We start from the raw sequence: 15,739 nt of genomic DNA, 5'->3' as shown, positions 1-15,739 counted from the left end.
TTGCAGGAGATGAAATGTTCTTTTGTATGTGAGCAGGAAGCGGCAGATAGTCTACTTCAATGGCTTTTTATACCCACAGGCATGTTGAAATTGATCTTTTTCATCACTATTATCTATAAAAACCTCTTTCCATGCTGATTTAGTTAGAAGAGCACTGTAGCTCATTCTTATTCAAAGGTGTTATCTCTCTCTCTCTCTCTCTCTCTCTCTCTCTCTCTGGTTTTTGGACCACACCCGGCTATACCCAAGGCTTACTCCTGGCTTTGTGCAAAGGAATCACTCCTGTCCAGGCTTGGGGTACCATATACATGGCATCAGGGATGGAACCCAGCTTGTGCACATTTAAGGCAAGTGCCCTACTCACTGTATTCTCTCTCCAGCCCATATTCCTGTACCTAAATGCTAAGATGTAACAAGTAAAACTGAAATCACAGACAAAAATCTATACAACAACTTGAAGCATCTTGAGTTCTCTGTGTGGATGGTAAGGCAGAACAATTTGGAAAGGAGTACTGTTAGGATGTCTGAGGCCGCGGATATAAGAACCAAGAGCTTTTGCAAAGAATAAAGAATGGAGGACAGTTCTTAATGCAGACATTTTGATGCAAATTAAGTAAACCGGACTCATTAATTGATTATAAAATTGTCATTGTTGTCTATTTTTTGGGCCATATTTAGTAGTTCTCAGAGTTTACTTGGGGGCCAAATGGTAAGCCAAGGTTTGAACCCCAGGTTGACTACATGCAAAGCAATTGCCTTACCTGACGTACTATCATCATTCTTTCCCCACATCTGGGACTTCTTTCACCTTAAGTCAAGGAGCAATATATTAGTATTGACTGGCATTTTAATTATTATGATCATCCCAGGAAGACTCCACTCTGACTGCAGGCAGGTGGAGAATTGCAGGTTTATGTTTAAAAAGCCAAAAAGCACTAGAAAATTGTATTGCCCGTTGGAAGGGATGCTGCGGGGCCCTTCGCCCCAGCGTCAGGAGCCAAGTGTCCTGAATAGGAGCCCTTGGTCCATCTGCAAGTGGACCGAGCTCCCGGCCCTGGGATCCTTCTCTGGTCCTAACCTTCCTGCAGATTCTGTCTGGGGGGCCCGGGAAAGATAGGACAGCAGGGAGGGCACTGGCCTTGCACTCTGCTAACCCGAGTTCCATTCCTGATATCCCATAGTATCCCCTGAATACCACCATCAGGAGTGATCCCTGGGTACAGAGCCAGGAGTAAGCCTTGAGCACTGCCGGGTGTGGCCCCAAACCAAAATAAAAACAGATTCAAAGTCACAAAGAAGGCAGCGCTAATCCCCACTGGCGCTTTTTGTCTGAAAGCAGTGTTCGCACCCACCCTCCTCTTGCCCCCTCTATACGCCCCCCTTCCCCCGAGTGTTCAGGAAGACCCTGATTTATTTCTCTTTAGGGAGAAGAAGTGGGATCCCTGGACTCTGCGGGCTGGTCTCAATACCAGGGCTGGGCGGGACCAGATGCGAGAAGGATTCGCTTGCGCCCCTGCCGTTTTCCTATTTATTGTCCCGGAGGAAGGATCCTGTGGTTTCCGTAGGAGTCAGGCTTGGGCAAGACGGGCAGGTGGAGCCAGGGAGAGAGGCGAAGGGCTCGGGCTGGGAAAGTAGACAGAGCTCGGCCAGCTTTTCTTCGGAATCTCCAGGGACTGAGGCCAAGCGCGCGGACGCCAGGGAGCAGAGACCTCTCCGGCCTCTGCCGCCAGCTGGTACGGCAACTTAATGGCCCGACCCGCAGGGGTGCGAGGTAGTGCGGTCCCTCTACAAGGGTCGCTAGCCGCATTCACGAGTCATCGCTTTCCTTATCCTTTCATTCTGGCACCTTGCACTCCCCCCTACGCCCACCTCCCACCCCAACTCAGCGGCGTTGGTGGACACAGGCGGGCCGCTGAATGGAGCCCAGGATGATTTCAGCCCTTAAAAGGGAGATAATTCATGAGAACCAACGTTCATTTTAGGGACATCGCCAACGACCAGAAGCCTTAAGTGCATTTCACTCGGCTTTGTTCGAAAAGCACTAGAGTCGCTGCTTTGGCGTTAGCACGCTGCCGCCAGGAATAATTTTGTAAAAAAATGTGTTTTCCCTTTGCTTGCAGGAGATAAAGTTCAAGTGCTCGGCCCTTCACAAGTTGCAGGAGCCCTTTGGGAAATGCCGGGCGGGAGCATCTGGGTGGCCGAGAAAGACACAGCGGCGCTCCCCGGGTACCCGCGCGGGCTCGCCGGCCCCCACGAAGGTGCCAAGTCGGCCCCATCTGCAAGCTCCGGGCCCCAGGTCCCGGGTTCGGTGCCGAGGGTCCGCGGCGCCTTCCCCGGGGTGGCGGGCAGCGGGAGCGCAGTGCGGAGCCGGGAGGGACTATGCGCCTCTCTCCGCGGTGCCCGCGACCCCCGGCGCCGGGGCGCGGCCGCTTCCCGGGAGCCCGGCGGTGGGGCTCGGGGAAGGAGGAGGGGACCCGGGGACCAGGACCCTGAACCTGCCGGCGCCGCGCCCGCAGGCTGCGTGGCGGGCGCCTCCCCCGGCGCGCACTTGCCCGCCGACCCCCACAGTGGCGCCCGCCCCTCTGGGGAGCCGCGGGGAATCGGATCCAGGAGGAAAGAAAGTAGGTGGGGAGGCGGATGAGGGGTGGGGGACCCCTTGACGTCACTAGAAGGAGGTGCCGGGGTAGGAAGTGGGCCGGGGAAAGGTTATAAATCGCCCCGGCCCGCGGCTGGCCGGCAGCGAGGTCCGTCGGCGGGGAGGACCGGGGCGCGCCGTGCTGAGCCTCCAGGAGCGGCGACTCGGAGCGGGCTCCGGGACGGGCGCGGGGCTGCGAGGATTACGCCGGGACGTGGCGGGCTCGGCGGCCGGAGCGGCGGACGCGGCGCGAGAGGAGCGGCTGGGGCGGCGGGGTCGGCGGCCACCGGGGAGCAGGCCGCGTCGCGCTCACCATGCGCAGCTGCGGGGACGCCGGGGCGCTGCTGTGCGCGCTGCTCGCCTTTCTGCGGCTCCCAGGTGAGGCGAGGGACTGGGGCGCGCACCCTGCGGCCGGGGGAAGCCGCGTGCGCCGGGCGGGGGGAGCCGTGGCGCCCCTTCTCCTGCACCGTCCGCCGGCGTCGCGGGGTGGCTCCTGGGCACGGTTGGAGTCTCTCTCGGTCGCCCTGCCTGGCCCCCCCGACATCCAAAACTCACCCCAACACACACACACACACACACACACACGCGCGCGCGCGCGCACACACACACGCACACGCACACGCATACGCACACACACGACTCGGCGCTCTGGGTCCCGGCTCTGCATTTGCGGAGCGCTGCGCACCCGGCTTTACCTGCTCCCCAGAGCCTCCTTGCACCCTCCTGGAGCGGGGCGACGGGCCCCGCCATGGAATCATTCCCGAACACCCGGCCCCACAGGACCGAGGCTCCGAGCTCGGGCGAGGTTGGAACCCAGTTCCCCCACTCCCTCGCGCCTCGATAGGGCTGAAGGAGGGTCGGTTCTCCCGGCACGGGGTTGCCAGAAGCCCCCGGAATCCCGGAGCGGGCGAGCGCGGCTGTTGGCCCGTCCTGGCCCTCCTGGGACTCCGGGCGTCACTGTCCCCCGGGATAGCCCCAAGCTTCGCCGCCTTCCCGCAGCTCGGTCTCCGAGAGGGCCTTCTCTGGGCGCCGACCTGCGGCCACCTGGCGGACGGGATTGCCGACCTCTGTCCCGGACCGTTAGGTAGCGGGAGCGCACACCTGCCCTTCTAACTCCCGGCGAAGACGGGTGCACGCCCGGGACCCAGTCGCCGTCGGAGCTGTGAGCGCCTGTGCCCCCACTCGGGGAGGCGCGCGGCCCGACCACCAGCGGCAACCCCAGATTTTACAGTGTCGGGGTGTTCAAATCTCAGGGATTTAGGGACTCCAAGAAGTTAGGAGACCTAGTTCCCTGGTTCAGTTCCCCGGGCACGGAAAATCAGATTTAAGAGTTCTTTTCTCTTAATCACCCAAAGAATAGGTAAAAATGAAAAAAAAAAATTGCACTTACGCAAAAATAAAGTAAGTTATTGCAGAAGCTCACGGGACAGAAAAGGCTGTTAAGACCGAGCGTTTTCTTCTGCTTTTTAAAAATGCTTCTTAAAACCAAAAGGTTGTAACAATGAAAACATTCTTTCTCTGCAGGCAGACGAATCTATAGACCGTCAGTCTAAGAGTTCTGATTAGATGGGGAGGCCCAGAAACCAGGAAAAAACCTGACGTCTGAGTACTTGCTCTAAATTGAGAACGTCGCTAAAACGACTGTATTGAATGGAATAACTTGTTTTTTCTATTCTAAAAGTGTGATTTCTCAAAAGTCACTTAACACTTATATTGAAATATAATTGCACAGAACATTTCAATAATTTGATGAGGTCTGTTAAGTTCAAGGTAAACCTAAGCGAATTACAGTAAATTCAAAACATCCAGGGCAAAGTATATGTTATATTGCAGTTTGCTGCCTAAAATATGTACATTTTTATTTCTGTTTCAAAAAGTTGATTGGTGAAGTATAGTTTAGTTCGGACTAGGAGTAAATTAATTTTAGTTTTTCAGGGGTGTGTTAGAGCCTCTTGCGATTTCTCTTTGATTTATGTTACTTAGGTCAGGCAGAAATCTTGGAGCTGTTTCGTGATTAAAAGATATTTACAGATGTGTTTAGAAAGAAAAGACAAATTTTTGGCCAGGTCAGAATTCCTTTACCCCCTGTTCAGGTATGCAGGATCAGCCTTTACAATTTGGACCTTCAAGCATGCCCTTGTGAATTGCCTTTCTTGGACTGACTAACAAACTTCTCAATGCAACCAGTCATTTGCTGCTTTCCAGCATACACCAGGGCTTTAAAACTGAGTGAGGGATTGCATATCTGTGGGGTGATGTCCAGAAATAGATGGTTTTTACCCTATGGATTTACCAACAGTATGCTTGCTCCCACCATAGGCTGGTTCCCTTCAGGTGCCTTTGAGCATCTATCGGTCGGTTAGTAACTCTGTGTCCCTTTTGTGACTGTCTGCCCAAAAGTACACGTTTAGTGATACATAAAAAATAATGTATGCTATTTACATTCTTCCCAGTATTCTAGCAAATAAAATGATGCCAACAATTTTCTGAGACTTTGAAGTCCTCTATATAGCAGCCATGATCTCCAAAAAAGAATTGCTAGTCCTAGTTTGTCTTAAAGTCTGATAATCTTATTTTTTAGGTGCCAAGTTCTTGAATGGAGGACTCACTGATGCATTTATTTTAAACCCAGTTTTTCTCCCTAAGCAGATATTGCAGTTTGATGCAACTCACTGGAAAAACTTCACTTGTGCATCTTTGTGAGGGAAAAGCCACATTATTAATATAAAGTGAAGTAAAATGTACGTGAAAGTAATACCCATCTCCAAATTGAATATAATAAATCTCCCATAGTTTTATAATCACTTTAAGATTTTGAGGGTTCCCCCCCATTTTTCCTCCAAGATTAATGAAGCTACAGTCTTTTGGATTTCGTTTTTATTGAATTGTATATTTGGACTTTTAATTAGTTGGCACTTTTGGCAGTCCCATAATTTTCCATCACGTTGCAGCTAAACTATACTGTGACTCCTTGATATTTGCAACTATTTTGTGATTATTTTATGTTTTCTTTTCCTGTTGAAAATTAAATTATAGTCTGTTTTCTTGTGACAGCAAAGTCATTTTTTTTTGTTTTTCACATGTAAAATTCAGAAGGTAGATGGTTATTCCCAAGGCCCCATTCCAATCTCAAAGTTCAATGAATGATTCTAAGAAGGAGCCTGAACCTGGTATCTGTCTTACTTTTTCCCTGCACCTCTTCACATAGGAACACACCATTGCCAGACTGGGTCTCCCTGCTACAATAATCACATTCTATTATTTCTTTCTTACTAGAAAAGTGCATCTGACCAACCAGTTAACTTGGTCTTTAGTGAGTGTTAGAACTCAGTTGTCAGAGGATGTCCAAGTCAGTCATTAGCTTGCTTTTGTTTTTTAAACCAGCAGAAGAGTAACTTATCTGAATTACTCAACTGCATGACTCTAGTTACATCACCTTTCCTAAGGATACCTGTCCTTTTAAACCCATAAGCATGCCTTGGGTGTGTTTTTTAATGCTCACTTATTTGACCTAGTAGTAGCTTTATCATAAAATTTCATGATTCAAAAAGGGTAGTAAATTTGAATGTGAACATGTGTCATTTTAGAACATACCAATCAACTACTTTATTAATCTTATCAAATACTTTTGAGACGTTGCAAATCTATTTTGGATGTATGTAAGAGGACAAGATTTTTCAGTAGTGTGACAAGGAAGAATGTAAGTGCAAAACACTTTCCAGGGGAGAAACATGCTTCTAAAAAATGGTTCTTTATTACCATCTCCCCAAACATACAATGCTTGTGATGTCACTGAGGAAAGTTATGTATCTTACTGCAAAGTTAGAACTAATGGTTACTCTGGCTTAGAAATTTTTATTTTATTTTATTTTTCAGTTTTGAGGTCACCCCTAGAGGTTCTCAGGACTTACTCCTGGCTCTGTACTCAGAGATCACTCCAAGTGGGGGTTAGGGGACTTTATGGATGGAACCTGGGTGCAAGGCAAGAACCTTCCCACTATACTACCACATGTAACGAAAGCACCTTACCTGCTGTACTAGCTCTCCAGTTCTGGGAATTTCTGCGAAGCAAAAACAAATAAGATTAAGTTACTTTTGCAGTTCTTTAAATTGAGATGTATGCGAGTGGGCTTGAGAATGAAGAGAAAGCAAGAGGAATTGTCTTGGCACATGGATATGAAATGTGAAGCTTACTCATGTTAGTCAGGTTCTTGGTTCAGTTGTAGAGTTGTTGGATGGCAGGTAGACCTCATAATTTCCCAGAATGCTTCTTGTGGCTATTTGAAGGCAAGGGACATTCGAAATAACACCAGGCCTTATTTTCTCAAGTAATAAGTTACTTATAGGGCATTCAACACATCTGTTGCATTGGGTTTAAATGATTTCATGGAAGAGAATAGTTCGTTCTTTTCCAGATGTGGTCTTAGTAGACTGGTGAGGTTTGTAAAGAAAGACAAGATCCTCCTGCCAGACGCTTTCCAGGATCATTGTTGATTTCTCACACACTTGAATGCTTTGGAAATTGCAAGCTGCTGATTAAATTACTGGATTTTATACCAGATTGAGGAAGGGGAAGGAAATGGGAGGAATGGGGCAATTGAGGGAGGGCTTGAAAGGAAAACCTCTGGCTTTGCATCTGGAACTGCAGGGGGTTTCATTAAGGAAGTGGTTCCATTGAGTCTGCTGAAGATAGTGGACGAGATTTCCTGCATTGCTGCTGGGGCGGATGTGGGGGGATGTCAAGAATTCCTGGGGATTTCCCATCAGTCTTGGTAAACCTGGATGCCTCTGAGCCATTTCTGATTATCACTTCTCCTCTTGGTTTTGAGCTCTTTAAGAGACTTGCTCTTGTCTCACGGACACATTCCTTAGAATGCTGGTGAGAAGCTCATGGATCCAGTCCTCTCATTTCAGAGATGAGAATATCCACCCAGAGCAGTTTGGTGAATTTTTTTTCAAGGTCAACAGCTGTCTGGTGGCAGGCTTAGGAATGGAACTTGATGTTCTTACAACAGATAACATGTCTTCTTCATTTTTGTATTTCCTCCACCCCAAACATTTGTTGAATGGTCTGACTCCAGGGCTAATATTTCTGTTTCAATGCTCTTGTCTTTCTATGTTTAAATGAAATGTTTTTAATGCCAATAAGTTTAAGAATATCAAAACTGTGACTTCTTAGTTGGACCAGGAAAGATTTGGCAAGAAGATTAATTTTCCTTGTGAGCACTTGGAACCCTTCTTTTGAACTGCTGTGGCTTAAATAGTTGTGGCTTCTAGCGTGAGCTTCATTTTTCACCACTTCCCTCCACACACCCTGTGTTCCAGCTTCACAAATGCAACCAAGTCAAAGAAATTACTCACCATCCTTTAGATGGGCCTTGCATTTTCACCCCTCCATGTTCATGCTCTTGGTCTGCCCGCAAGACCCTTTTCACTTCCTATTTTTTTTCTTGCCCACCTTTAAAACCCAGTTCAGAAATTCCTTTCTCCAGGAGCTTTCCCTTGTGTCCACAGACAGAATTGTCTCTCCTGATTTCCTGTAGCTCCTGTGTGTCATTCCCCACCCCCCACACCCCGTCTCCCTCTCTTGAGTTCTCATCTGACATTATTACTATTTGGTTAACATGTCTGCGCTCTTTTCCCTTTGGGAAGCAGATAACCATGTCTTAGTTGCTCTTAAGTCTCTGAAACCTACTCTAAAACTTGGCATGAAGTGTTGGAATAAACACATGGTGGAAAATGGTACTACACTGTCATTTCAAAGAAGACCAAAGGTGAATTTATTGGTTCAAAGGTGTGGGCTGCACTCCTGTCTATCCATATGGTCTCAGTGATTGTGACTTCCTTGGAGGGACTGTTTTCAGAATTGGGCCTTGAGTAAGTGGCCCACTATGTATGAACTTTACCTCTTTGAAATAACCATCTCCCGTAATCCCCTTCTGTTTGTCCTGATGTCATACTGGGGGATCTGAAGTGGCAAATAGGAGTGAGGTCTGTGCAGAAATTCTTTCTCTGTTGGGGAGGTGCCAATTACTTTAGCTGTGCCCTCAAGTGTCTTCCATAATTTTCAGAAACAACTGTACTCTCTGATTTTATGGTTTCAGTGATCGGGCCTCATAGATTCCAACCTGAATCCTTGGACCCAGAACAAAATGAAGATGTACGTCTTACCATGGCCAGGTTTCTGTTGATTAGAATAATGCAGATGCGAATCTTAACCAATAGCCACCCGGCCATGTTCAAAACTACTGCAGTGTAGGAATAGGCGCCTTTATTATGGAATATGGCTAGTTTATCCTGTTGCTGTCCTTGAGGATGGCTTCTCTTCAGTCCTTCCTGTAAAAAGAGTCCTGTTTGGACAAAGCTCCTAGGTGTGAGACAGTTTCATAAAAATATCACTGCCATGATCCCATGATCTGATCTCAGGTTAGTTCCCTTACCTCCCCACCTCGAGACACACACACACACACACACACACACACACACACCCCACCACCCCCCCACGCACGCACACGCGCACACATACATACACACACACATGCACACTCATACATTCTCCTGCCACCATTCCCTGCCACACACTCTGTGTGTGCCCCATGCCCTCCTCATTCTTCAGAACCTGTTTCTCAGAATTTGGTATATGGTCCAACAACAGCAAAAACCCCTGGAAATCTGAGCCTGTAGTTGAATAAAATTCCTGGATGTTTGTGCATTTAAAGTTGAGAAGCACTGATTTTAATCATCAGAACAGTGGTGGGATGGAAGGGGGGAACATTGTATGCCTGAAACCCTATTGTAAAAAAATTAGTAAATCATCTATGTCTGTTGCATTTTAATTTAAAACAAAATACTTGGAAGTGTTGATTTTGGATTCATCATCAGCTCTGGTGTGTGTGTGTTTGGGGGAGGGGTGGAAGGGTGGGGTCTGGTTTCTTTTTACCAATAGCCCAGTGATCCGTGGGTCTGAGGCATTAGAATTGAGTTTGCCTCCCTTGTCCTAACCTTGTCCTCTAGGGCTGAGAGTAGGCAAAATACCAGACCTAGTTTGCATCTACACTCAGAGGAAATGGAGGCCGTGTTCTTGTAGAATACTTGTGCCAACAGAATTATGGGTGGCAAAACCAAGACCTTAGAAAATATAGGCTCAGTTAATAATAGTAAAAGTGGCATTAGCTAGGTTTTCTTTTTTATTTTGTTTTGGACTTCCCCAGCGGTAAATAGACTTTAAAATATTTTTTTAAATGTTCAAGACTTTTGTTTCCAAAACAGTTATTTAGTGGTGTGAACTAAAAAAAGCAGTTCTCCAGAACCTCTCTCCTGCAGGAGGTAGAGTCATTCCACTGTGCCATGCTATAGCTGATAGCATTTTTTGTGCTTCTGACTGGCTTGGCAGTTACTTGAATTCTTCCTTGTCACATTACTGCAAATCTTGGCAAGTGCTTTTGTCTTTTCACAGATTATCACATTGCTCCCAGGCACTTTTTCTCAGCCTGGTTTTCTATCCTATTTAACGGGTGGAGTGTAAAGAGATTTCCTTTCAAGCCACAGATTCACCATGGGGTCTACACCAGTAGTCTTAACAATGATCGGCTTCTTTTGTTCAAAGGGGCCTGGTGTGAATCTTGTATAAATGGCAAGCCTTGACTTTTATTATATACAAATATGAACCCTTTAAATTCAAGGCCAGAGCTAGCAAAACCCTGACTAGTAATTAGCGTCTAATTGACTTCTGCCTTTGCCTCTCACTACTAGCTCTCCAACCTTGATTTTATAGTAGAATCCTCAGGGGGAGAAAATCCTCCTGTCCTGGCTACACTCCTGAACGACTTAATTACAATCTCTTGGGTGGGACCAGACGTCAGTAATTGTAAAGTTCCGAGTGATTCCAATGGGCAGCCAAGTTTAAGAACCTCTTGTTTTATCAGACATCTGAATCAGCCGCAGAACTGGCTACCGTGCAGTAAGGTTGCCACTGGGTTTCTGGTTCAGTAAGTCTGGGCTGGGGCCGAGGATTTGCATTTCTAATAAGTTCCAAGGGGAAGCCCCTGCATCAGCAGCATCTAGTGACATTAAATCACCACTAGATGTGTAACAAGGAGGAAGGAACAGAATTTATGAAAAGTCCTGCCAGGAAGAGTATGTGTTAAAAGTGTGTGGCAAAAGGGGATGCTAGAATATAGTCTTGGGAGGGCAACCAGTCGCTTGCAGCGGAACTGCCTTTTGAGGGAAGTGGGTCTGTTCTGCCAAGGTGGGCATGTGAGTCGGGAGCTAGAACTGAACTGTGAGTTTGCAGGAGAGTAGCCACTGTCCTATAGAGCACTCTGTAGGCATGGAGTGCTCAGCATTTCTGCTGTCTAAGCACTGCAACTTTTGAACAGCATCAAACTACAGACCTGTGGGTACCCGCACGTCTCAGCTCTGCCCTTTTCCCTTCTAGTTTGTTCACAAAGGTGTCCCCAAACTGCCATAATGCTCTACCACAGTCACTCAGCCTCTGCCTCTGCATATCTTTTTTCTTTGGGGGTGGGGGGATACACCTGGCAGTGCTCAGGGGTGTTCTCTGGGGTAACTGGGATCATTCCTGGCTCAGGGGTGCACTCTGGGATGACTGCTAAAGCTCTGGGATCAGTCCTGGCTCTGCACCCAGGAATCACTTCTTGTGGCCCTTAGGGGACAGTATGGGATGCTAGGGATCAAACTCTGGTCGGTCGCATGTAAGGCTAGAGCCCCCTCTGCGTATCCTTTGTGGGGACCAGTGTCCCCTACCTAGGTGACTCAAGTCTCTGTGGGGCAGTACTGTTGTGCTGGCTCTTAGTATAGGCTGGGATCCTTTCCCTATTGGTGAGAAGTGACAAGCTTGGTTGGAAACAGCCTTGACCACCCACCTCCTGTGGGTGTTGTGAAATAGCAGATTAAGCGGCTTCCCTTTGCGGAGCGCATCCCAGGTACCCTGTAGGGTGCGTCATGCCTCTTGTCACAGTGAGCATCACTGGACTCTTATTTCTGGACCCAGAAAGCACCCCACTGCTCTATCACTCCTTCTGGTGGGCGGAGCTGTATGGACACATCTATCTGTCACCTACTGCTAAATATCATGTCACTCCAAAATGCAGTGCTCTGAAATAAAATTTGTCTCATGAGTGCACACTCAAAATTAGGGCTTGGAGGTGGAAGCCAGGGAGATAGCCCAGTGGCCAGAGACCCAAGTTCTAAACCTGAGCACCACATGGGCCCTCCAATACTGCCAGGGGGAGCCTTGGAGGTCCGTGAGTGCCCCCAAGTGTGGACTTGTGGTCCTCAAGCACTGCCAGGTAGGCCCTGGGGACCCCTGACCTTGCAGGCTTTACACCCAGCCACCCCAACCAGTTGAAGACCATCACCAGGAGTGGTCTCCAGACCCCCTGAGCCCTGCTTGAGAGACTCCTCTCCAAAGAGAAAAAGCAAAAACCAGGAGCTGGGGCTGGGCTCTTTTGGGTGCTCTCTGTAACTCTTGGAGCCCGTACTCCCTGGGTTTTTCAGCTGGGCTCTGATGCTCACTGATCAGCCTACTGTGCAGGTGGCTCTGTCCAGCTCTCTCTCCTTGCCTCTGTGCATCAGGCCGGCCTAGAAGGCCACGGTAGGAGCTTTGAACCTTTGGAGGCCAAGGCTTGGGAATTCCTGGAACACCTCTTCTGCCACACTCAATTCGTGAGACAGAGTCTCACCAGCCCGAGGGGTGGCACTGTGGCTCCTCCCACAAGAGGAGGAATCTCCAGTATCATAGCCAGTGCTTAAATTCACCACAGCATTGTGTAGTCCAAAGTGCCTTTTCTTTTTTGGTCTAAATATTGTGCTGAGGGAAAGATCACTCTGGACAAGATCTGAGTGCTGAAAGTAGGTAAAGGGATATTCTTGATAAACTTTCAGTATCAATATTGCAAACCACAGTCTGAAAGGAAGAGAAGAGAAAGAGAGAGAGAGAGAGAGAGAGAGAGAGAGAGAGAGAGAGAGAAAGAGAGAGGGAAACTGAGTGAGAGAGGGAGACTGAGTGAGAAGGGAAGGAGAGAGAGGGAGAGGGAGAGAGAGGGGGAAGGGAAGGAGGGAGGGAGGGAGGGAAGGAGGGAGGGAGGAAGGGAGGGAGAAGTGCCTGTCATAGAGACAGACTGGGGGTGGGGGGTGATGGGAAGGAACCTGGGGACACTGGTGCTGGGAAATGTACACTGGTGGAGGGATGGGTGTTGGAATACTGTATGACTGAACTTCAATCATGAACAGCTTTGTAAGGGTCTATCTCACAGTGATTCAATTAAGAAAAGCAAATAAATAAATAAATATTGTGCTGAAGTTTGGCCAAAGAAATCACTGAGTGAATGCCTTTGCCGTTTGGGGGAATGGGAGCTCCCCAGCAGTGCTCCCCAGAGTAATACTATGCCATCAGGGCTACACTTGGCTGAATTGGGAGAGGGGCATGTGGTGCTGGACCCAATTTTGGGTCCTTGCATATGCAAGGTTCTCCTGACCCCAGTCTGGGATTTTCTTTCTTTCTCTTTCTTTCTTTCTTTCTTTCTTTCTTTCTTTCTTTCTTTCTTTCTTTCTTTCTCTCTCTCTCTCTCTCTCTCTCTCTTTCTTTCTTTCTTTCTTTCTTTCTTTCTTTCTTGCTTTTAGGGTCACGCCCAGCATTGCTTAGGGGTTACTCCTCACTCTGCACTCAAGAATTACTCCTGGCAGTGCTCAGGGACCATATGGGATGCCAGGGATTGAATTTAGGTCAGCCGCGTGCAAGGCAAACGCCCTACTCGCTGTACTGTCGCTCTGGCCCCTGCCGTGGCTTTTCTAAGCAGAACCTGTGGCTGAGATAACCCATAGAAGAAATTCCGAGTGATAAAAAGGGGTGGGGTGGGGTGATGCTCACCAACAGTGCTCAGAGGTTACCAGCGCTACACCCAGTGGTGCCAGGGACCTTATGCATGAAAGACATCTGTGCCACTCCCATTAACCTGCCTTCCTGTCCCCCATGAATCTTTGAATAATGGCACCCAAGTCACAGCAAAAGTAGCTGGCCATGCGGAGTTCCTGACCTCTCCTGTGAATTCTGTGAACAAGGCCAGCTGGCTTCAGAGTCTACCTGGCCAGCTCTGCAGCTCCTTGTATGAGAGGATCTCCGAGTAGGCACATTCTTCCAGGGGACATGGTGAAGCTGTGTGATTTGGAGGAGAAAGAAGAGAAGAAACGAGCCTCTGGGATTGCCGGGACCTCTGGACCTCGGTGTAGGGATGTTAATTTCTCATTCCCAATGAAAGGAAAGGAAACTGAGGTCCAGGGAAATGCAGTACTTGCCTGAAGCTGCAGAGTCCCTCTTCTGTCTGCCACCTGCTGCAGAGTCTGAGAGCCAAGGAAAAGGAAGCAGAGCAGCGAGAGGCACAGGTCTCTGTCTGGCAAGGCCACTCTCTTTCTCCCTGACATTTTGCCACTCGGAAGGAATGTGAGGAGACACTGCTTCCCAGCTTAAAGTGGTTTGGGAAACTCTATTGATGTGTGTGGCAAACCCCAGGAAAGTCTCCATTAGAAGAGGATTTTAATCACGTGGATTTTTTTCTAGGGGCAAAACAAAAATCAAGTCAGAGAAGGTTCTCCGAAGCCTTTCATAGCATGGTGACATGATGGTTTCTTGATCTCTCTCCTCCTCTTTCACATGAACTCAGGTTATGGGGAAGGTGAAAAGGACAGCTCTGTGGTTATGCCTGAGCTTTTGCCAAGCAGGATGTCTGGCAGTGCTGCAAATATTTCAAATAAGAGCTGGAGATATGTCTAGAAGTGCTGTGGATATCTCAAGAAGGGTTTAAAATCTCTCTGGAAGAGCTGGGAATGTCTCTGGAATAGCTGGGAATATCCTTGGAAGAGCTGGGAATGTCTCTGAAGTAGCTTGGAATATCTTTGGAAGAGCTAGGAATATCCCTGGATGAGCTGGGAATGTCTTTGGAAAAGCTGGGAGTGTATCTGGAAGAGTTGGGAATATTCCTGGAAGGGCTGGGAATGTCTCTGGAAAACCTGGAAATGTATCTGGAAGAGTTGGGAATATCCCTGGAAGAGCTGGAAATGTCTATGAAAAAGTTGGGAATGTTTCTGGAAGAGCTGGGAATATCCGTGGAAATGCTATGAATGATTCTGGCTGATTATTTCCTGGAATTATCTGTCTACTCTATATCTTTGAGATCACAGCAACCTCAGAGGCTGGGAGGTTTTTCTTTTTCATTTATTTAATTAATTTTTAAAAAATTGAGTCACAGTGAGATACGCACTTACAAAGTTGTCCATGCTTTGGTTTCAGTCATATAATGTTTCAGTACCAGTCCCTTCATGAGTGTACATTTCCTACCACCAGTGTCCCCAATTTCCCTCCTACCTGCTCCCCACTGTCTGTATGCTCTGTGGCAGGCTCTCTCTCTCTCTCTGTGTGTGTGTCTCTCTCTGTGTGTCTCTCTCTCTGTGTCTCTCTCTGTCTCTCTCTGTCTCTCTCCCTCTCTCTCTCTCTCTCTCTCTCTCTCTCACTCTCTTTCAGGGAGGTTTTTCTTAATGGAACTAGAGTGCAGGCAAGAACGGCAAGGGCCCTGCAGGTGCAGAAAGCTGGTAGGATTGGGCAGAGGTTGCCCTAAGTATGCCCCAAAGGGAAGAGGAAAGAATGAATCAGTAACCCCTCCTGCTTAGCTCTCAGGCACCTTTTCAAAACATTCACTGGGCAACGCACCACATTTGTCTTCCAGGTTCCTGTAACACAGACGCTCAGGGAAACTTGGTGAGTTGCTGTGGGTCCTGCCCTTAGGCAGAAACCAGGCTATGACTCTAGCTTGGAGCTTCCTGATTTGGCAGCCCATTCACTTCCCAGCAGCATTTACCCCTAAAGCCTGCTGTGAGAAAACCTAGAAGCTAGAAGAATCCCACCTTACCTCTGTCTTACCTAAAGTCTTGTATCATCATCAAAAGCAAAACATTTTTTAAAATTCTGTTGCTCCTTTTATCTCTTATTCTCCCTTGTATTGTGATATTCCAACATTCAAACATGTAAGATGTCAAGGAAAAGAAAACGTGTTTTTCTTCTTCCTTGATCAGTGCCTTGGCCTGGGACAT

General features: G+C 48.0%; 1 protein-coding gene across 1 annotated transcript in view; it reads left to right on the top strand.

Moving 5' to 3' along the window:
- The first annotated feature begins 2,637 nt into the window (after positions 1-2,637).
- The window catches only part of FLT1 (fms related receptor tyrosine kinase 1), a 210,258-nt gene continuing 197,156 nt past the window's right edge, over positions 2,638-15,739 (top strand). Inside the window, 3 exon segments of the mRNA XM_056108631.1 lie at positions 2,638-2,694; positions 2,696-2,837; positions 2,840-3,013. Coding sequence (XP_055964606.1) covers positions 2,638-2,694; positions 2,696-2,837; positions 2,840-3,013 — 373 coding nt within the window.

This window comes from Sorex fumeus, unplaced genomic scaffold, assembly GCF_029834395.1.
Source record: "Sorex fumeus unplaced genomic scaffold, SorFum_2.1 ptg000008l, whole genome shotgun sequence".
In the NCBI taxonomy this organism is placed as follows: Eukaryota; Metazoa; Chordata; class Mammalia; order Eulipotyphla; family Soricidae; genus Sorex; species Sorex fumeus.
Note: the sequence above shows the minus strand (reverse complement) of the source record. Positions and strands in the feature narration are given on the sequence as shown.